The sequence below is a fragment of the Penicillium citrinum genome (assembly GCF_028827155.1).
Source record: "Penicillium citrinum strain IBT 23319 chromosome Unknown utg000002l:1.0-3833315.0:1.0-3834789.0, whole genome shotgun sequence".
Taxonomy (NCBI): Eukaryota; Fungi; Ascomycota; class Eurotiomycetes; order Eurotiales; family Aspergillaceae; genus Penicillium; species Penicillium citrinum.
In genome coordinates, this window is record NW_026622687.1 from 1,263,507 (window position 1) to 1,286,081 (window position 22,575).

Sequence of the window (22,575 nt, forward strand, 5' to 3'; positions counted from 1 at the left end):
AGGTTACATATATGCAGTCAAATTACAATTGACACCTCTAGGTCATTTGCAATAACGTAACAGACCCTCTCGGCTTTCTCTCAGCGCAAATACATTCTACCCACCATAGCTCACAACAAAATACGTCAGATGCAACAACACCAAAGCGATATCAACCATGTGATGGATGATCCGATAGATAAAAACACCGCCAGCCATGCAGTGCCAAACATCCGGGAACCAAGCACAGCTTTTATACCTATTTCCTTCAGCTTGCTATTTACTTCAGTCACGAGCAAGCCATACACAATAGTAGCCATGGCGGTAGCAGCCACGATCAGAGCGGCCGAGAGCTAGAAGTCATCAGTTATCGATAGTGACAGGATGGATGTCATCTGAGTTTCCACTTACCGGACTGCAAATGGACAGCAGCCTATGGCCTCTGTCACAGAAAGCTTTTTGAATTCCAAGAGCTACTGCCAGAACGGTTGCAACAAGGCCGGAGAGGTATAAAATTATAATGGCGTGGGAGATATGGCGAAAGCCCGAGATTGTAACCTCATTTATCTTTTCGAGCAATTGATCCATTTCGGGTCCCATACTTCCGAACATGGATGGAAGGTCAAAGGCAAACTTCAAGCGAGGGCTCGAACAGGTAATGTGAGAGGCAGGTCCGGACTTGCAATAGCTCCAAAGACCCACTGAATAGTATTGTGGAATTTGCGATTTCAGCTTATCAACTTCCGATTGGATAGAATGATGAACAGCAGAAGTCACTTCTGAAGCTGCTTGACCTGTGTGGCCGTGGACAGTTGAAGCCACATCATCGGCGGCAGTGTTTCCTTCATGGGCGATAGCTGAGGCGTCAACTCCGTCAAGTTCACCAAGCCCACGGGGAAACAAATGATCCACGTTCGGAAAGTCTGTCAGATCCACCTATGCAAGTCATTAGCCAGTGGTGATACTATACGTAAAGAGTACTCTACCTTCAGGAAATACAGCCCATGTGATGTCGAGGGCGTGGAACAACCGACAAACAGTACGACCAGGCAGGGTAAGACCATTACCGAAAGCCACAATGCAGCACTGGTGGCAAGGCGATCTAGACTGTGTATCTTTTGGAGCTTCATTCTCTTATGGATTTCTTTAACCTAGCCCGGATAATTGAAAATGTACCAAAAGACTACGTAAATCTAATAGTGGACATGGTTATATACATGTACATCCACGTTTCGGTAGAAATTGTGAATATTTCTGCTAGAGTCTGACGGACCATATGAAACAAATTTTCAGATACCTTAGAGACTGTCTTTTTTGAGTCTAGAATTAGCTTACTCTCAAACCGCAGTAAATGACTGAAAGCTGGTGCAAGGAAACAATTGACATCAAAAAGTAAAGTGCCACACTCAAGATCAAAGAACCCGGATCACAATCATGCATCCAAACCATGAGTGGGTGGACCGCCATAAGACCCATTCATCGAGCCTATATAATCATCAATATCAGATTGACTGGGCAGGGCCGAATCGAATTCGCTACCATAGCTCAATCTCGAGAAATTCAAAGCCTGCTCTGTTCTTTGGGAAACTTCAAATATGACATCCTCCAGGCAGGGCGACACGGAAATCACGGACCACAGGCTCTTTGATTACGCCAAGGGTAGCTTCAAACTATCAGCTAGAGTGCATGTTTCCCATCTTGTCTTCGAGACGGGATTCAAGCGGCTGATGGACCAGCGTCGGAATATACGCCGGCTGGAACGGATTCTGAGATTGCAGGGATGTCTTCGCCTGATGAAGGAGAACCATGTCTCCGTTGTTGTACCACAAGCTGACTGGCAGCATCGGGTACGTCCGCGGGCAGGCAATCATATCATACCAAGCTTGGATGTGGACTTGGACTATGGACTGCGTGCGTTAGACCACGAAAACCTCATTGCGGCTGCTCGGAACACGCTTGCATTCAATAACCAATGGTGGGTGGTAGATGTCTACGTGACCGAGGACGAATTCGGTATGGGCCTTGATCCCAAACGCTTGTTTCCCCGTAGCTATTGACCGTGTGACTCTTAGGTGACCGGAGTACAACCTCCCAGGGGCTACAAGGCGGCTTCCTTCAATCACTGCGAGAGCGATTTTCCAACGAGCATCGGCCATCAGACGGGCTGATATACGAGCGTATCAACTACTACGAAGGCCATCTCGACGGGCCCGAGGATCGACAAGCAGCAGACAGCTGGTGGGCAGCTTTGGAAGCCGTCGCGGGTAGCAAGAAAGGGCAGTATTTGCGCTTATTTTTCCGGAATACGTCCCTCACCCGGCAATTGAACGCATTGCTTGCCATTCCCGGGCTCTGGGATGGTATGCAGATAGGGAATTTGCACAAAGTCAGCGCGATGCATTGTGACGAGGTACGTTGAATTCCACATTCAACAATCACTGTGCAGCGAGAACTAAAGTATCGCACCAAATAGGCAATTTCGTGTTATTGGGAGCATATTTGGAATACGTTTCTAGCGCTCGTTGGGGATCGCCGCCCCCTCCTGCAGCTCATTGACGGAGTCACTGTCGCTCTGATAGAGTCTCGAGTCCCTAAAGTCTCCGAGAAGGACAAGAAGTTCTTGGAGAAGAAAATGGACGAAGGCGTGTTGTTTCCCAGTTTTCCAGAAAATGACCGGCAGGAGATTTGGAGCCGATTGAAAGAGATCGAATATCCAATTCCATCCCTGAGGACCTTTTTCAGAGACCGGCTTTATCTGGAAGTGCCGCAGAGTGTCATGAAGCAGCTATTTCACCAGCCAAGTCACGTCGACGACAAGGTGACGATCGACCATGGCGTGTTCCGGCTGTGGGATATAGATTCGATGCTTGACACCGAGGCCCGAAAGAGCAGGTTCCGAATGCATATGTTAGAGCTCTGGCGCTTCAGCTTTCAGTATGGGTTCGAAATGACGGATTGGAAGCGGCTGAAGTTACCGAGCGGCTCCGCGTCCAGATCAAGCAGTAGCCAGCAGCACTCGGTGCATCTGCCCAGTCGGATCCATATCTGGGGACATTTTTACCGCGTAATGATGGCAAGGGGGGTTCCGAATACCCACTCATGTCGACCTTTCTGTCCTGCCGGCTGCATTCCCTTCCGAGATCCCTTGCGAGTATCCCGAGGATGAATCAGAAGAGATTGCTGTCAAGAAAAGGAGTGGGAAACCGTCGATAGATACGGTGGAGGCTGATCGATATGCTCTATCTGCAGCATCGCTGCAGGAAAGACGAACGCCAACACGGGTCACCTCGGGTTTTCTGCGTCAATCGGTATTCAAAGCATTCTTCGGCTATTTGATGGATCATGATCCCGATAGTGGTCAGCGGGTCTGGCCCGAGCACTCGCAAGACAGCATTCCGCGCACTGTAGAATATGACCCAAGTCTCTACACACAATCAGTGCAAACCTCAAACATCAGCGACATCAGTCCTGGGAGCAGCTTTGAATCCGCACCATTTCCTACCCCGAGTGGGATTTTTCCTTCGCAGGATACAGCGCTACTGCCAAATCCTTGTCCTTTTATTTGATACAGCACTATGTTATGCTAAAATGACATACAAGTAGCAATTTCAGTATAGATAGCCGATGCCTAAAATCATTACTTCGGGATAGGAAAAAGCCTGGAGGTACGAATCATCTGCAACGGACATGAATTGATCAGGAAGAGCGCTTGTAACGCACACATGCCTAGCACCGACCCTTCGATATGTGAGGGTCTCACGTATCTGTTGATGAGGAGCGTGTCTTCCTGATGAATAAATAATATTAAAGAAAGCTGTAGTTGACTCTAGATACAAGACGTAGCGCGAGGAAGCAAAAAGGAAGGTAGCTTCCTCGCGTTCAGGGGAACCCATATACACCATGTGGGTCCCGCACAGATCGTATCTCCATCAATCCTGTATACTTCATGTATATCTCTGACACGATACCTGTATGCGTTCTGGTGATTAGATGTACAAGTACCTAGCAATGACTGTTTTGATTTGAGCTTATTGAATGATCCCTTTCTAGATCTGGGCTGAATTTTTTTTTCTTGTAGCTACAATCCTTCCTCGTCTATGGGCTTCTGGACAGCTAGAGTAGCATGTGCAGAGTTTGACCAGTTTGCAGAGGAAAGGTAAAAATAATCTTATTTTGCAGCGTATCGATTCACTGCTCGAGTGAACAAATCGAAAACATCTATCTGGTCTCTGTCTACCTCATCCTTCGCAGAATCCCTAGCGAGGCGTTTCAGTATGAAAGTTCCAACGGAGCACACGTGGTTCGGCAGCGATTGCGAAGATAGACCGCTTTGCTTGCCATTGACTGCGTTGATAAAGATATTCAGGGCTCGGCTCCAATCAGCAATCCCTAGCGGTGACCTAGCCAGATGTGAATGACATAGTGCTCGAGAGAGGCGCTGTGAACGGCGGCTGATGGATTGACCCAGTCGCCGCAGTTTAGGCCCACCCCTTATCCTCAAGCCACGACACGCGATCAAGATTGCAGATGCATCTACCAGCAACCGAGAATTCGGCTCAACCATAGCGGGATGTCGCGGCCCATTCTCTGATGATCCAGGTTGGACGAGCAGTCGCTCAGTCGTCCGTGCAGATTCCCGAAGCGGAGCAGGCAAGCGGTGTGGAATCACTTTATCCACCGGCCGTTCACTTTGCTCTAGGCTGTGAAATGGCAACGTAAATTCGCGCGACAGCATCCAAAGAAATAGAGCGATAGCTCTGATGCACAATTCATCCGAATGGGCGTCATTACCACAAGGGGGATGCAGAGAAACTTCGCTGGAGCGGGTTTGAATCGCATGGGGCATCGTGTTTCCTGCAGTTGCTTCAGCTGGTGAATATGTCGTGAGACTTTGTAAATCGACTTCCATTACGATTAAGGCATAGTGGAAGCTCGAGGATAGCCATGTTTAAATAATGCTGGATTGTGAATTCTAGGAAGCGTCTTAGGCGTAGCGGGTGCCATAATATGAGCCTAGTCAATTCTTGAGGTGAGCTGAGATGAGTCATCGGTCACATGACCATATGCCGCAGTTCCTGAAATTGGGAGAGTGCTTGGAAAATTGAGGGTGTTGACTCACCGTTGTTCCTACCGTTGGTGCCTCTCACCAGGTCCCCGAATCGGTGATCACCGTTGAAAACAACCATCACTTCTCACCTGCATCTCATCAACACCAGTCTCACCAGTTATATCACCAGCCATGTCCGTTATACAGTCAATTACTTTATCAATCATTTCAACAATCATTTCATCAGTCATCAGACCAGTCTCACCAGTAAGTTTAATAAATAACTACCAGTTCTCTTCGCCAGTTCATCTTTCGTAATCAATAATCTAGCTCAAATTTTCCGAAGATCAATTCATAACTTTCAATGGTTGACTTTATCGGCTGACTTCCACGATTGATTCCGACGGTGCACCGCTCATCAGCTTCTGTTGATAATCAATCTTGGACTCAACTTCTGCAGGCAATTCAACGTAAGAACCAAAAAAAGAAAAAAATAACTGTTAGAGTTCAGGCAGCGAAGAAGTTTTCCATGGTACACCCTCCAGCCGTACAATCGATTTGCTTCGCCGGAATAGGCAAACTTTACGAACCTGGGAAGTACATGGTACATAACCCAACACAATTCAATACCCGTATTACAATTCCATTGCAATTGATTTCAAAGACCTCTGATTTGTAACTCAAGAAGTGTATATCCGTTTTTCCGGGTTTAGAGAAGCTGCGTAGGCAAAGATGCAAGTCAATCTATTGTGAGAAGAGGCTGGTGCAAATCAGATACCAAGCCGAAGCATCGGAATTAATCCCAGAATATTTATACGAAGGACCAAGTTGATTGGGAAATCAGATTGTTCTTCTCATTGTTCCTCTATAGCCTAATGTCTCCCCTCTGAGCTACAACACGATCAAATTATACTGTATTCATAACTGGTACTTCGAAATTCGTACAATCAAGATTCCATGGAAAAATGCGAAACTTCCGCAACCTCCACGGCATGAGTGCTTGGTTTTCTACTCGAAGGGTTCTTTCTCTGCGCTAAAGGGGGTTGTAGTCGCTCGCTTCTCCTGAAAAGGAACTGAAGTACAAGACGATGCAGAAGTACAATGCTAACAAAAACGAGACTACCCCCTACTACACTACCAAGGATCAACTCTATACCCTGCTTCGGCATTTGCATGGACCAATTCATCCGACTGATGGCGGGATCATTTTGTATCTTTTGGGTTGATGTCGAGAGGGAAGTTGTCAACTGGTCCGTTTTTGTGCTCCTTTGTACCCCTGTTTTTGTGTCGACTGATGTCCAAGAATGAGTGGGCGACGGAACGAATTGGCTGCCGTGCTGCGTGAGCATAAGTATGCCTTCTCGATTCTCGTTGTAATTCTCGCCTTTCTGGATTGACACAGTACGTGACAGGCTAGGTCTCGAGATCTCTTTATCCAAAATATCCAAACCCCCAAGCTCTTCATTCGCACTACTTTTAGTTTGCGCTGGCAAATGGAAAACATTAGGTCTGGGGTCTAATGAAGAAACAAAAATAGACGGACTCAGTGGCTCGAAAGTCCTCTGGTCCTGGTTGTCATAAGAAGCCAAAGAGAGGCCGAGCTTATGATCAGCATCTGATATAGAAGACCCAAAATCATGACCAAATTGCCTGGAATAAGGCTCATCTGTGACGTTAGGTACATGGCTTTTTTCATTTGATGAGGTCTTAGTCGCGGAGTATCTCGATTGTGTCCCAAGAATCACTGAATCTGGCTGAGTACTCGCTTCTAGATCCAAAAGTGTAGCATCGGGTATAATTTTATCAGGGGCCTGTTCTGGCACAGATATCCTAGCTCCGCTTGGTAGGCTGTAAGTAAATGTGGGACTAGGATGAATGGGAGCGCGGGAGAATGGCGTAGATGTGCGGAATGCGTATGTGCTAGACCTGGGCAAGCGGATTATAATGTCAGCGTGTGATCTTTCGTGTGGGGAGGGCTACCTATCACAGACCCCAGAGAAGTTCGAACTGGACTATTCGCAGGCATGCTAACCTAAAGAGCAGTACTTGTATATAGTGCCGAAGTCGAGGCTCAAAAGCACCAAACGCCAGAAGCCTCATTGTGCCTAGCACTATATAAGCTACGTTTCGATCAGAATTGTTCTAAAACCCACGTCAAGAAAATGCCATACGTGGTGGATGTCCAAAATATGCGGCTGCAGAATACAATAGTTGGGCCTTGGAGCCCACACCCCTGTTCCTCAGTTTCGTGGGAGGGTGATCATCGTTGAGATTTGGAAAAATTGATTCATACACCAGGATAAACGTAAGATACAGATAGCTGTGGCTCAAACAAGTGCAGGAAGAACATATATATTCGTTTTCTCCTTAGTAGCCCTTGATATTATAATCTCATCGCGGATATGGCTCCTGTTCTGACCCGGGTAAAGAAAGAGCAACTGCGTAAACGCTGTAACAACCTGCTTCGCCGACATAATGAATTCTGGCTTCTATATGGCATGAAGAGCTGGCTGGTCATGGAGCGGCCCGATGGACAAATCTTCAAGTATTATTCTCACCCTGGTACCTCTCCGCCCTCAGAAGATGACATGGTAACAATTCACACGATCTCGAGATGCTACAGTATCTGGCTACAGAACGCTAATTTGTAGAAGGGCAACCGCGCGAAGCCTCCGATTGTCAGAACTCCTCGCTATTACGAAACGACAAATACTATTGAGTCTAGCCAACCAAAAGAGATCCCTCCTAGTGTCAATGATCCGCCCCGGGAATGTGATAATATATGGGAAATTTTGGCACTGTATCTGAAAGAAAATCGCTGCACAAATGGATCGATCTGAATCAGTTATACTATACCTAAATAGCCCTCAAAACTTGTATGGCAATCGGAGATGAAGTTCATCATTTGATCCGCTCGAATTCAGGTTCGTTCGTCTTTATTCTTCAAGAAAATTCAAAGACTTAGCATAGCCCATGTATCTCTGTAAAAGGGTGTAGTTTAATAAATCTTGTCGAATTATAATGGAAAGTGATGGTGGTTTTTGGAAATGTATAGATGGGTGACTCGGTGCAAAATTGTCGATGGGAAAGTATTATCGAAGATTTCAAGCGGAGAAGTACAGATTGGTATATTGATGACTTGAAGATGAAAACGTAGTATGGATTTATCTATAAGTCGATGCTCCCGAGACGGTTCCAAAGTTTTGGTGGTTCTTGCTGTGTTAAGGGTTAATTCAATCCTCCTCTATTGCTCATCCTGCTCAATACCAATTTCGAGGAAATTGATATTGAGTTATAATCAAATGCATAGAAAATTCAAAATGTGATGGTTATTATTGTTGTGGGCAATAGATCAAATAAGCTCATTCGATGCTCGTGAGCTCATGAATGGTTTCCTGCTATGATGTACTGGGTCTAACATGCTAAAGAAATCAGAATTCTCTTTTTCAAAATAATTGAATGCCGTCCTTTTTTAATGGCTTTCATGAAACGCTATCAATAAAAAAAAGTGGATTGGTAAAAGATGATGAAAAATCCCCCTGACGTGATTTTTTGACCTTGGTTAGGTAGGTGTATAAAATTTTTGAAGCGTGCGCCATCAAGCATTTGGTGAAAGCATCTAAATGTAGGCACCAACACATTTTACCATTCTCTAGCAGTCTAATATGAATGGTAGCACTTATGTGTTTTGCATATTGACAGCCACGGCTTACTACCAGAGAAAGATAAATAGTCTGACTAGCCCTATCATTTCCTCTTCATCCTCGTTTCATTCTCTACAAACTTCCTTTCAGTACTGCTCAATTATTCGTCCGAGATGGCACCGCAACAGGAGAAGAAGAAGCCTAAAGATGACCAGGAAGCTCAGAGGCCAAGAGAACAAGGCCAACCCGGCATACAAAAATTCTTTCCTGGCCGCAAAGTCGAACAGAAAGACGATATCGAGAAATTGGAAAAAGGACTGGCCACTATGGAACAAGGAAAAGCGGAGGCCGGTCTGGCGCAAGCCGTGTTTTCTGATAATATGGGTAAAGCGCCAAGTCACAATGATCAGTCTTCCCAAGTCAATCATAATGCTCCTGAAAAAGATGCAAATCATCCACCACCACCAGTTATCTCCGAGCCAAGAGACATTGAAATGCAAGATCTGGATCCCCAGAAATCAACTGGAAGTCAGTCCAGGCAAAGGGAACAACATGTTGCTATTCCGCTGAAGCGTGAGGATACGGCTCATTTGGCTCCACCTGTCGGAGACGACATTCTCAAAACTACTCAGAATCCCTCTGTTCAATATGACGAAGGTTGCCTGGCAGTTCTTACACCCAAAAGGAAAGGCCCCAAGCAACATACGGGCAGCGGGGCAAAGGAGGACGATGAAGATGTTGACATTGTAGCATGGGGAACCTTAAATCGATCGTCTTTCATTATCATTCAGGAAGGGCCTTTTGCCACCGCCCAATACCGATTTGAACGGAGAAAAGGATACTCTCACCCTGAGAAGGCCTGCATTTCGGATGCAGCAGAGCAAATTTCTTGGCTGAAAGACAAAGATTCATCGGGTAAAAGAGTCTCCCGGTACACGAGAGAGAATATCGTTGGAATTTATGGCATTGTGTGTAGCAATGGGAAAAGAAAATGTACGTGGATGATGATCAAATGGAAAGACCTCAAAGAGGAAGATGCCAAGAAACTGAAGAGAGGTTGCTCGTGGGAACCGAAATCCGATCTCGACCGATTCTTTTCTAACAAGAAAGAAGCCGAGGAAAACAGACTCGAGGTCTGGAGAAATCAGAAAAACCGATATGCAGAATACCAGAAAGGAAATTTACCGAAGTTTGATTCGCTGGGAAGACATATTGATGAGCGCTCGCCAACCCCCTGCCCAATTGAAGAACCAATCGACCAGTACCGAAAGCCTCGAGGAACTCACCAAGGCCGAGATGCTGCTGAAGACAAAGACGAAGTGTCAGCATCTAGGAAGCGAGCGACAGATCTGCAGCACAGTAATAGCGCAATCAAGACCAAGGAAGAATTTATGGAGCAGCATATGAGAGAAATGGGCTGGGAGAGCCTGGACGATCTAGAGAAAGAGAAGAAGAAAGTCAAGCTTGAAGCACTCTGGGATGTGTATCGGGAGGAAGTGCAAAAGTCTGGAAAAGCTTCTGGTAAGACTACAGAGTAAATTTCAATTACAATGATTGATCATCGGAGCTATTGAACTCGTTTTTGATTGTCAACATTGTTTGGTTATATCACTTCAGTTATACAGAATGACAACAATATCAGTTAGATAGATTGATTATAGATAGCAGTCTTTCTTGAAATTCACAATTTCTGGTTATTCACACACACTTTCTCAGAGCTCTGAATGACTGATGGAAATGCTCTACCAACGATAGTCACACATCTGCCAAGTTTCATACTGTATTCCTTGCTTGGCCGATTGGACATCAGCCATTACGTATGTTGAAGAACATTATCCAAAAACCAACTATAACTATCAATGTTCAAAGTCTAGCTCCCTATTTGCTACAGTATTGTGACCTGCTAATCAGAATTCCCCAAAGCATTTATACCATCCGCTAAATTCTCGGGCTGAGGCAGCGGCCACGTTTGCCTTCTGTTAGTAACCTCTCCACAAGTATGGACTATGGTATCTGATGTCCCAGGAAAAGTGTTAAAGCTCACCGAGGCAATTCATGATTCCTCGCATGATCTGCCTTATAGAGCAGTCCATTTTCTGAGGCTTCGTGTAATAAACATTTTAAAACGTTGGGGCTTTAACTATTGCATCGATGAAGATCCTGTTATATGAAGCGAGAAACCAAAAAACAGACAACACTATGGGCCCATCGTAGTGATCCTACAATGGTCCCAGCGGTTGGCGATGGTAAATTTTGAGCATCAACGGACCGAGCAAGTACTTCAACAGTTCGCGAATATTGCTTATTACATGGGGCCTCCACATATATAAAAGACCTGCTCACTCTCGACTACATGTAGTCTGTTTGGATTGGCTTCATTGTTGGCCTAATTTGACTTTTATCGCATGAAGCTTCGCTATATCTCAGACGTTTTTATCGCAGAGGAGGAAGTAAGTGATGGATCGGGCCATTTGGAAACAAGCATTAATACGTGACAATTAGAGACCCAAGGCAAAACCTGCAGAAAGACACCATGAGTGATCAACCCATAGTCCTTAAAGGTCCCGACTCTGAACAAGCTGGTACTGCATATGAGACTGTCTCTCAAATTGTGGACCATGAATATCCGGAAAATCCGAACCTCCCTTTAACAATGATACTCCCAACATTTCCGCTTCCTACTGGCCCGCCAAGCGTTACTGTGCAGCCTAACCTGAGCACATCTCTACCGTTTGGTCCCGCATTAGCTACAGGGGAATCCAATGGCTCTGCAATCCTTCTCGTCTTCCCTGCGCTGCCCATTTTCTGTCTACTTCCTATGGTCATGCTATTTGCTCACCGAACATGGTAAATTCATAGATTACATGTTTCAAAGGCAATTCAACGGCATAATTGGGATTCAGGCTCGCTGAGGTAGTTAAGATTTTCATTTTTAGAAATAACTATCATCATCTATCGACCATCACTATCAGCTCGTATGACCAGTAAGAATATCAAGACCAGCCTTCGCTTGGGGAGTACAATCCACAGAGTGGTTTGCTAATTAATAATTTTGGCTTGCTCCGCATTTTTCATGTATTCAATTCTCGGGAATTGTGACAATCCTAGGAATCATTGCTATTCCTGGAAAATCATGTGGGACACATGGGAACATGAGAGCAATGGCATACTCGTCATGCAGCTAAAGTCGCTTCTATAAAAACCGGCCGTGGCCCTTTCGCTCAAATTCCCTTATTTAGTCCCTTCCGAACTACTGAAGCTAGGACAAAGCCACTGTTTGAATATTTGCGAGTCCCCGTGATTAAAGAAACCGCATGGCGTTATTGGATCTCCCGTTGGAGTTACTCCTCGCCCTAGCAAGCTGCTTGGAACAACCTTCGGATCTCCTCTCATTAGTCCTGTTGAATAAGCATTCGAGTCGAATCTTTATTCCATTTCTGTATTCGTTCAATGTCCGCTTTCAAGATAGCTCTGCTTTGATGTGGGCCAGCCGGCACGGGCAAATCAATCTTATCGAACAGCTCTTGGAAGAATACGGGGCAAACCCAAATACAGTAGACGCCAAACTTCGCACGCCACTATTCTATGCTGCGAGGATTAAAAGTTACCAGATCGTTCGTGCATTGATCAGAAACGGGGCAGATGCCAATTGGCAAGACCAAAACCGACAAACGCCACTATTATTCTGTCTTGAGAGGAAATACTTGTCAATAGCCCGGGATATCTTGGCATACTTTGATCCGGCGGTAAGCATCAGGGATGGTAAAGGGCGCAATGCTATTTGGTATGCGGTTGCGCATGGGGATATAGCATTGGTCCATGCTCTCCTTACCTCAGGCAATGATATCTCGACAGGGGACTACAAAGGTCTCTGTCCCTTCAACCTTGCTATTTTCAAACAAGACACTGTCGTTCTTACGGTACTACTTGACTACGCGAAGTCAAATTGTTCGACTGAGAGTTGGAACTGGCCACACACAACCGAGCACCCACTATGTGCTGCCATACGGTATGGATCGAAGGAATGTCTTGAGCTTTTGATTTCCTACGGTGCGAGTGTCAGTGTTAGAAATCGAAAAGGCCGCACTTTGCTTCATCAAGCTACGATACATGGACACTGTGATATTGTTCAGATGCTTCTTGGCTATGCAGAAATTTCCCTCCGCGCAACCGATACAAAGGGGGCAACAGCACTACATCTAGCGGCAAGATATGGCCACACTGCAATCGCAAAAACCCTCCTGGCGTCTTCTGATATCGAAGTGGATAGCCGTGATCGAGACGGTGCTACGCCACTGTGCACTGCAATCCGGGGAAACCATCAATCTGTAGCCTTGCAAATATTAGCCAAGGGAGCCGATATCAACAGATACTGTCGAAGAAGAGAAACTGCCCTTCATCATGCCGTCAAAAATGGCAACATCCTTCTTGTCTGCGTTCTCCTTGACATGGAGGTGCTGGATCCGAATATTCGCGATAGGTGTGGTTGGGCTCCTATTACCTATGCTGCTTTGAGTGGAAGTCTGCGGTTACTTGAAGTGCTTCTCGCAAGACCAGATATTGCACTGAACGTTGGCAATGCTTCTCCCCCTTTTTTTTGCTGCCGAGAAAGGGCATATGGGGATCGTACGTCGGCTTCTCGAATGCAAGGACGTTGATATCAACATGACTGTCTGGAACAAATCGCCTCTATTCATCGCAATCGAATATGGTCATATCGAGGTTGCGAAGCTGTTGATTGGCCATAGCAATCGGCTCGATGTCAATTCAGCAACATTTCTTGGTGATACCGCCTTGTCAGTGGCAGCAGTGAATGGTCACCTGGATATTGTGGAACTCCTGCTCCAGAATGAAAAGCTGAACTGCATGGCTCAGAATGCCTTTGGAGAAACTGCCCTTCAGCTGGCAGCACGTGAAGGGCATGAGGCCATTGTGAGATGCCTTTGTCGTGACATCCGTCTGAGAGATCTCGAGGGGTTGAAAGATGCTATAAAGTATGCGGCGAACATCAGATTAAAATTCTTCCTCCAAGGACAATACGATATATGTACCAAGGAATGAATATTTGATCGGTGCTTCTTTGTTGCGGCCCGGATAACTGCATGGGTGATGGATTCTAGTTTTCAAGACTAATCTTGGCCATACAATTCATTATTCAAAGTGCGACAGTGCGGTTATTTGGCTCCAAGTAGATGAAGAAAGTTAGACTCCTGATATAGTAGATGCATAAAGATTTTCTTACTCCCTAATAGTAGTGCAGTGGGCTGGCTTATGGGTGATAAAGTACCGATATAGGAGCCCTTCCGACACGGTGTTAGCTCTTAGTAAATGTCCAAGCAGCTGTTTTTTCACAAGACAATCGGTATCAGGCGTGATTTTCACGTCCACATCTTCAAGAGAGGCTAGAGATTTGTTTGCTTCCAAGGAAAGCCAACGGGAGATTGGAGGATCCGCGGTGATTAGTAGACAACCAGAAAGGTCTCCGTTGCATGTCCTGAGCAAACACTGAGAGACACCCTGATCCTGCCCCGAGTGCTACACAAGCTAGTGATCAGTAGAAGTAGTACTCAACTGATCCAGCAGTTGATGCTATTTACGTGGTGATATTTTGTGTTCCTTTGGGTTGAATAGGTTACAATATGGGCCGAGGTGCCTCCAGTGTTTGTTTTCAGTAACCGAGATGCCCGACGCCACTAATGCCACCGCAATTGCGGCAACGTGTCGGTCTTCATATTGAATCAGCCTAATCTATGAGAATGCGGGTCTAGATGCGGGTTCGTTTATGAAGGCCTTCACAATGGTACATACAATTGCAATTGCGAGGAAAGGGTCATCGTTTCCATCCTAGGGCAAGTTTGCGAGTTTCTCCACATATGGAGATTACAGGATCGCCTATCTGATGTACGACAATAAGCACAGTATTAGCAAAAGGATGACACCATGGTAGACGCCCTCTCTTACTATTTTCATCTCCACGGAATTGCTGCTCAGGTTAGGGAGTAGTTAAGGCCAAACAGAAATGTGTGCCAAGAGCCCTCAATCATAATTCACGTTCCGGACAACCCTTGCTTGGATAGCTTTGTATTCCAATGCGCCTGGATAGACTGAGCACTTCTCCCCGGAAAATACTCGTCAAAACGCCTAATTACTTCTTGCCACACAAGGCCTTCGCTTTTGAGTTGTATCAATAGGCGATCTTCTTCCGCGGAATATCGTTGCTGTTTCCTCGAGGAGCATGGACCAGACGGCGCTCTTTTTGTTCTGGATGAAGACACATCTTGATTCGGTAAGGGCCCTGGAATTTCCTCCGTGCGAGGCAAACAGCGAGTCAAAGCATTCTCGAACAGCCACGACAAGAATTGAAGTCGCTCCTCGGCTGTAAATGCAGAGAATTGCGCCAGCATGGTGGACAGTGAATCTTTTCGGAGATCGGGTCCTCGAATCGACTTTCCGCCCCTGTTTCTGTGCCGATTATCGATGACAACCGAAACTTTCTGGATTCTGGACGACCGCCGGCTCGGCGTTCTCACTTTAGGCGAATTCTGCTGCCAGTCACGGCAACTGGCGTCGTCTTCAGATGAGAGTGACTCGCTCTTTCGATAGACTTCTGCGCTGGCTGGGCAAGCTCGTGTGATTTTTGGAGTATGCTCTCGCTCGCAATCCCGGAGCTCGTGGACCGCTAACAATGAAGGATCCACGGTCTGATCACTTGAGGAATCCCCTGGACCTGATGAAGAGGTGGGTGAAAATGACATAGACTGTGGCATCGGATCAGGTCTGCAGAAGAATGTCTGGTCACATATTTCAACATTTGTTGGCTGCTCCAAGCTCTCGCAGGAATTTGAAAGTATATCATCGATTTGTTCGGAGCCAAGCGCAGATTCGTAATCAAAGAGGTCCTCAAAGCCGAGATCACCTGAATTTTGATTAATAAGCGACATCCGGTCCACTGACTCCGGTTGTCGAGTAGCTTGTTCCACAGACTGTGAACTCCCATCGACACAGACCTCTATTGGCGGACGCGCTGGAAGAGGATGCCGGTCATGCTTAGGGGCACAGGTGACCTGCGAATTGAAAACGAGGTTCTTTGAATTGCTGGGAGATGGCGTGGCATCGAGGGATACAGGACTTGGATAGCGACGCGGGGGCAAGCAACCTTGCCGAAGACGACTCGGATTCTCAACTGGTTTCCAAGGCCGGGAAGACCCCACGCGAAAGATCTCGTTGGACATTGTCAGATGGTAACCATGAGCATCTAAAGGGCTAGTTTCAGATGGTTTATGAAGCAGGCAAAGGGAATTCAGAGGCAGGTAGACTGTGCTGGAGATTGGAGATTTGGGGAATTGGGGGAATTTGGGGAACAAGGCGAACAGGAGAGAGAGGGTGGGAGGAATGGAAGTGTGGGCAAAGGGATCTGGAGTTCTTGCAGTGTTCAGAATCGCGTGGTGTTGCATCCTATTTATACGCATCGCCAAGCGAGAAAGATAAATCGGTCAATTAGACATCGTAGGAAGCTCACATGCCAGGCGCACACATGGAATCTCCGACAGATGTCTGCAATGTCCGCTACATCCGCCGTCGTTCCTGGCATGCTTCTGTCCTACCCTCGACTCGATCGAGGCCCGCGCTCCCCGATGCTTGACGTCCGCCGTCAAGTACAGATGAGGTATTTTCGCCATTGGCTGACCTGAAGGATCTCGGTATGGCACACGGTAGTAGAATCGCTGAACGAGGTCGAGCAGCGGGGCCTCGCGCTGCTTGGCCCCCAACAGGAGAGGACAGCATCCACCGGATCGTCACCGACGGGATTGCGATGCAACGCTCAGGTGGCAAGAGCGGCGGAGAACTTGAAGTGATCTCCGACGAGATTGGGGAGCTCATCCGCATCAAACGGTTCGAGCGATATTGCGCAAAAATCGATATGACCAGCTTGGGAACAAAGGAAAATGGCCCAGCAGTACATGCCTGTTCGTGACAGGTCTCCTTGGATGCTCAAGCAGCCACAGAAGAGACATGACATCGTTGCTCGAAGCAATGGAAACGTATTCTCTGGACGTCGAGCCCGCGAGACACGGAGAAGAGACGCGGCGCGAGTCCTGACGGAAATGAGCCGAACTCCGAGTGGAGCGGCATCTCCGACGGCGCTGAGAGGCGACGTGTCCGTCAGTCAACCGACCCAGGAGAGTTGAGACTGGCGACAGCGCCTGCGAGGTGAAAGTGCGTGGGAGAATCGCAGCGGCAGGCAAGCGGTCTTTATAGAAGGCGGGAGCTGCAAAAGCGGCCACCGCGGCGCTAAACCGGATGGGGCGGCGGCAGGAGCGCGATACCAGAACCGGCAGGGCCTCTGCCAACGCGGGCAGGCGGTCACGGGCGGCCGGACGCGGCAGCGAATGGCGGCCGTTTGGGGGGCCCCCGCCTGCCGTCGTGTGGAATACTGAATTATTTTGAGAAAACTAAAGAATTATATATATATAGATTCTTTTTCTGTAGATTTTACTAAATTAATATATTATAAATATTTCTATTTTGAATAATTTGTTTTTAAATTATTTATAATTCTGTTATAGAATTAATATAATATAATAATTTATTAAGATTATATTAGATAAAAATACTGAAAATCTGTCAAATTTCAGATTTCTATCAACTATAATATTGAATTATTTTATAATTTTTTTAGTATCTTTTGAATCTCTAAGAATAATAAAAACAATCTAAATATTATAAATAGATATTTGTTTGTTTTTAATAGTTTTGAGAATAAATACTATAAATTCTATTTTCTAAAATTGATATTTTTTATAAATTCAATACTAATCAAATCAATCTCTATATATATATTTAGATCTATATATATCTCAATATTGTTTCTAATATAAATTGGAATATAAATTGGAATATAAATTTGTATAACTATTTCTATTTGAAAATATAAATCTAGATTTACAGAATCTATTCTGATTCTTTATCTTTTCTTTATTGATTTATAATCAAATTATTCTTTGTTGGATTTTTGAGATTTGCTGAACTTTAGAATATTCTGAATATATATAATTCTTTTATCTACAGTTATAGTATTCGATATTGGAGAATCTTTTTCTAGAATCTGAAAATAGACAACTATTTTGAGAGATTTGAATTTGTTTTATAATCAATTCTTTATTGTTTCAAAAAATAAAATATATTATTGTTTTTTTGATTTGATTGATTTGAGAAATATTTCAGTTGATTATAGTTCTGAAAACAATTAGAATAATTGTTATTGTTTTTTTTTATTATATTTATATTTCAGATATTGTCTTTTTTTGTTTATAAAATATCAATATTTCTCAATAATATCAATCTATTATTCTTTTATAATAGAAACCAGATATATATTGTTTTCAGCTAAAATATTGATCCAATTTAGATCAAAATTATACAATATATTGTTTTTAGATATAAATACCAAATAATATTTATAATTTTTGAATTGATCATAAAAATTCTATAGATTTTTTTGAATCTCTGTCAAAATTTATTATATTCAATACAAATATCTCTCTCAAAATTCTGTATATTATAGATAAGTTTTTAAATCTATTCTAAAAAATATTTCTATATATATATCATCAAATTATATTGTCTTTGGATACAATATAATATTTATTTATTTTGGCAATAAATATCTAAATACTATACTATTTTATTAATTTTAGTATTATCTATTTGATAGATATTAGAATTATTTTCAAAAATTATATTTAGATTGTAGATCCAGAATTTCTATTTCTATTATATAAATTTGATAATAAAATTTATAATCTTAATATTTTTGATTTTATTGAATTTCAGATACAAATCAATATCAAAACAAAATAAAAAAATCAATTTTTACTTAAATTCTTTGTCAAAAAGTCTAGTATATTTCTTATTTTCAATTGTTTTCTGAAATATTTTCTTCTGATATCTCTATTTTCTAAAAACTTACTCAAAAGAATCAAATATTTTATTTTTACTTTTATCAGTTTTACTAAAATCTTCTATTGTTGATTTGAGATCAATTTATCTTACTTATTCTCAAATCAAGATATCCAAACTAATCGTTCTGTTCTGAATAGCTTCTCTTATATAAATCTCAGATACCAGTTCAATCTCAGGCTCAGAGATAGAATCGGATCGGATACAAATTGAGCACAATCTCTACTGAATTATCAGTGCAGTTTCAGTGGAGATCTCAGAATCAGCAGTAGAATTGTGACAGATTGAGAGTATTATTATTCTTCTCAGATAGTCAAAGAAAAAGAATCAGAATTGTAACAATATTAAGATACAAATTAGTACTTATTGACTAAATAAAAGAATAATAAAAGAAAAAAAAAACAGAAAATCAATTCAATCACTTAATAGAATATATAGAGAGACTGATTCTTGAAGAATCTTCAAGCAATCAGAATAATACAAGCAAAGTCATTCAATCTTTTCCTCAGATGTCTTCTTCGAGAAAGAAGCGGTGTCGAATCGGGTTCGAAGTGTGAAGATCAGTAACTTCACCGAAAGAGATAAGCTCTATGGCATCACTGTATCATTCTTCAGATCCATTGTCAGGGATCCTGTGATATTCTTATACTAAGGATACTTGTGCGATGACTGTAATCTACCAAGATGGCAGTGCTGGGATCTCACTATAAATCTAGAATAGATTTGAGCTATATTAAAAAAAAAAAACTGATATTCTTTAGAGAAATCTAAATTTTTCTTGAATTCTATAATTTCTATTGAAAATTTGTTGAGAAATATTCTTTGATTGTATTAATTTTTTATAGAATTTTTTAAAAAAAATTGAAGAAAAAAAATTAAAAAATTTCAGATTGAACAATAGAAAATTGAAAACTTTTTGAGATTTATACTTTTTTTTTGACAATTTTTTTTTCTATTACTTCAATTTAAAAAGGTTTATTATATTTAAAATTGATATATTAGATTTTAGAATAGCTGAAATTCTTTTACAATTAGATAATCAAAAAAATATAATATTGATATAGAGTTTCGACTTGCTATATCGGCTTCTATACTATAGAATGCTGTAGTCTTGTTCTGTATGGGATAGAAGGAGGTCAGAACAGACAAAAAGATTTTATCTATAGAATATAATTATACAATATTAGATCAAAAATTATTTATAATTATTTATTTATAAAAATACTAATATTAGTATCTCAAAAAAAATAGATATCAAATTGAGATTTTGATAGATTATTATAATTTGAAATTATTTATAGATCAATCAAAGATTAATAAGAAATAAATTAAATAGTATCTATTTTTAATATTTTTTGATTTTATAATCTATTACTATTTGAATAAAACAAATTCAATAAATAGATTATTCTATATTTCTAACAAAAAAAATCTCTATCAGCCAAAAAGATTTTGAAGTCAATTTATAAACAAATTATAGCTATTTTGTTTGTAAAAATATATTAAAATTCTATAGATATAGTACTATCTAGAAAAAAAAAACAGAAATCAATAAATATAATTATATTAATCTATAGAAATCTATTATTATTATTTTTTGATTATAAATAATTTAATTAGTAATCTAGAATTGAAATCAAATCAGATTTGAAATAATACTATTATCTCTATAGATTAAAAAATCTAGAAAAAATACAGATAAATCCAGCAAAATTGGTTATCTAGATCCAGAAAATAATTAAGAAATTTTTCCAAATCGGAATTACAAAATAATTGAATATTTTCCAAGTCAAAACTATAATATAATATAGTATAATATTTTGAATTGTTCCCAATTTATATTATTTTGAATAGTATATATTGCAATAGCAAAAAAAAATTATAAATAGATTTCCAGAAGAACTAAAGAATTTGATCAAAAAATTTTAAAATAAATATATAATAGTTCTAAAAAATATTTTATAGAAAATTAGAATATTGTTTCTAAGAAATTTCTATATTATAAAAAAATTTATATATTTCTATTGCAAAGAATCTAAAAAAAACTAATTAAAATTTATTATAATGAATAATTTATACACTATTTTGAAAAGAATTATATAGAAAAATTTACTAAAAGAATTCTATTAAGAATGTCTATATAAAAATATATCAAAATATATTTAATATGAATATTTAGATATAGATTTTATAAAAAATTTCAATCTTTATATTTTATAAATTATTTATAGAATTAAATATAGATTTTATTATAAAATTCTCTATTATAATATTCAAAAAAAATATAATACAATTCTAGTAATTATATACAGATTTATAAAAAATTTTGATTTTTTTCTATATTAACAGCAATAATTATAGAAGCTTCTATTGAATTCTTTTCAATTAAATCAAATTTGAATATAGAAATCCAAAAAAATTATACTAGATAGGAATTCTATTCTTATAAATAGATTTTAGTTATAATTCTATTATTATTTAAAAATCAAATTACAATTCTCTATAGTATTCTATTTTCAAATTAATAATTAAATCCAAAAAGTTAATCAAATTCTGGAAAATTATCTTTAGAATTTTATTGACAAAAAATAATCAAATTGAATTTGGGTTTTTAAAATAGTTTTGTTTATATAAAATAAAATTATTAATATATTAATTAAAAAAATTTATATATTATTTAAATACAATTCTGGTTTTCAAATCTGAATTTTAAAAAAAAATATATTTAAAGAAAATATGAAGACTAGTAGTAGGATTGACTAGTAGTCTTAGTAGCAGAGAGGAGTTGTCCCAAATAGGAAATTTTCAAATTGTTAGGATTGAAATAAATAGAGAAGATGGTTAGGATCATCTAGACCGGGGGATGATGGCCCTATTTATGTTAATTTGATAGTAGTGAATAGAATGGTCATCTGACCTAATTGCCACGTAGTGGCAATTAATGATATCATCATCGGCAGTTGTTGTCAATACTATAGCCGATATACTAGCTATAGTTAGACATGGCACTGTACCCGCGGTGTACCCGTACCTGTTGAATCGCGGGCACGGGTACGAAATCCAAATCTGTGCCCGCCCCGAAAATCCGTGAAAAACCCGCGAAAAACCCGTGCTAACCTAATTAGAAAGGAGTGAGATCTTTTTATAAAAAATATATAGTATTTTTATAAAGAATTTTACTATTTTCGGACAAGGATCCACTTACGGATATACTGCGGGTTTACCTGCGGGCATATCCGTTGCCAGGTCTAGCTATAGTATAGTATTATATAATATAATATTCAGAATAAACAATACAAAAGATCTCTATAGAAAACAATCTTTAAAAATATAACAAAGATTTTATTATTATAGATAAAAATTAGTTGACAATTTTCTATTTCAATATCCGGTTTTGTCTAGAAAATCAAATTTATAGCAAATTGAGATATTATGTAAATAGTAAATTTGTCAACTAATAATTATTATTTCAATAAAAAAAGAATTTAGTAATTGCTAATCAAGAAATTGTCTATATAATAATAAAAAAAAATTCTATATCAATTAGAATTTTGATATATTTACTGGACTATTTTTGACAAAATCAGATCTATAGTTTAATATATTAGAAATTATTATATCCAATTTTTAACAATATTGAATAATCAGATTATATTTTTGAAATTTATAAATCTATTATATCAATATCACAGGAACCTGTGTCAAATATACTTGTGCGCTATCTATACCTTATATATATATAGTTTGGGAATATTGAAGCTCTCGCTTCGATATTGTGGTCTCTTTTGGCCGAGTGGTAATCTATAAACCCAAACAGTAGAACCTACCCGTTATATATAATAAATCTATAAATTTCAAAAATATAATTCAATTATCTAATACTGTAAAAAATTAATATAATAATTTCTGATATATTAAATTGGAGATCTTATTTTGTCAAGAATA

At 40.7% G+C, this 22,575-nt stretch overlaps 8 protein-coding genes across 8 annotated transcripts; 6 read left to right on the plus strand and 2 right to left on the minus strand.

The window, feature by feature from the left end:
• Window positions 1-1,574: 1,574 nt before the first annotated feature.
• On the plus strand, window positions 1,575-3,545 carry N7469_002315 (uncharacterized protein; the record flags this gene model as incomplete). The annotated part of the gene is made up of 4 exons (XM_056641235.1): window positions 1,575-1,992; window positions 2,052-2,389; window positions 2,453-3,011; window positions 3,058-3,545. The coding sequence occupies 4 exons, from the start codon at window positions 1,575-1,577 to the stop codon at window positions 3,543-3,545; spliced, it is 1,803 nt and encodes a 600-aa protein (XP_056503729.1).
• Window positions 3,546-4,147: 602 nt separating this feature from the next.
• On the minus strand, window positions 4,148-4,888 carry N7469_002316 (uncharacterized protein; the record flags this gene model as incomplete). The annotated part of the gene is made up of 1 exon (XM_056641236.1): window positions 4,148-4,888. The coding sequence occupies one exon, from the start codon at window positions 4,886-4,888 to the stop codon at window positions 4,148-4,150; it is 741 nt and encodes a 246-aa protein (XP_056503730.1).
• Window positions 4,889-7,428: 2,540 nt separating this feature from the next.
• N7469_002317 (uncharacterized protein) lies at window positions 7,429-7,866 on the plus strand (the record flags this gene model as incomplete). The annotated part of the gene is made up of 2 exons (XM_056641237.1): window positions 7,429-7,617; window positions 7,678-7,866. The coding sequence occupies 2 exons, from the start codon at window positions 7,429-7,431 to the stop codon at window positions 7,864-7,866; spliced, it is 378 nt and encodes a 125-aa protein (XP_056503731.1).
• A 977-nt stretch (window positions 7,867-8,843) lies between these two features.
• Window positions 8,844-10,208, plus strand: N7469_002318 (uncharacterized protein; the record flags this gene model as incomplete). Its single annotated transcript, XM_056641238.1, has 1 exon — window positions 8,844-10,208. The coding sequence occupies one exon, from the start codon at window positions 8,844-8,846 to the stop codon at window positions 10,206-10,208; it is 1,365 nt and encodes a 454-aa protein (XP_056503732.1).
• Window positions 10,209-11,203: 995 nt separating this feature from the next.
• Window positions 11,204-11,582, plus strand: N7469_002319 (uncharacterized protein; the record flags this gene model as incomplete). Its single annotated transcript, XM_056641239.1, has 2 exons — window positions 11,204-11,517; window positions 11,546-11,582. The coding sequence occupies 2 exons, from the start codon at window positions 11,204-11,206 to the stop codon at window positions 11,580-11,582; spliced, it is 351 nt and encodes a 116-aa protein (XP_056503733.1).
• A 402-nt stretch (window positions 11,583-11,984) lies between these two features.
• N7469_002320 (ankyrin repeat domain-containing protein) lies at window positions 11,985-13,731 on the plus strand (the record flags this gene model as incomplete). Its single annotated transcript, XM_056641240.1, has 2 exons — window positions 11,985-13,241; window positions 13,321-13,731. 2 exons carry the CDS (start codon window positions 11,985-11,987, stop codon window positions 13,729-13,731), a joined length of 1,668 nt encoding a protein of 555 aa, XP_056503734.1.
• A 986-nt stretch (window positions 13,732-14,717) lies between these two features.
• N7469_002321 (SANT/Myb-like DNA-binding domain-containing protein) lies at window positions 14,718-15,902 on the minus strand (the record flags this gene model as incomplete). The annotated part of the gene is made up of 1 exon (XM_056641241.1): window positions 14,718-15,902. The coding sequence occupies one exon, from the start codon at window positions 15,900-15,902 to the stop codon at window positions 14,718-14,720; it is 1,185 nt and encodes a 394-aa protein (XP_056503735.1).
• A 470-nt stretch (window positions 15,903-16,372) lies between these two features.
• On the plus strand, window positions 16,373-16,645 carry N7469_002322 (uncharacterized protein; the record flags this gene model as incomplete). The annotated part of the gene is made up of 1 exon (XM_056641242.1): window positions 16,373-16,645. The coding sequence occupies one exon, from the start codon at window positions 16,373-16,375 to the stop codon at window positions 16,643-16,645; it is 273 nt and encodes a 90-aa protein (XP_056503736.1).
• Between the last annotated feature and the right edge of the window lie 5,930 nt (window positions 16,646-22,575).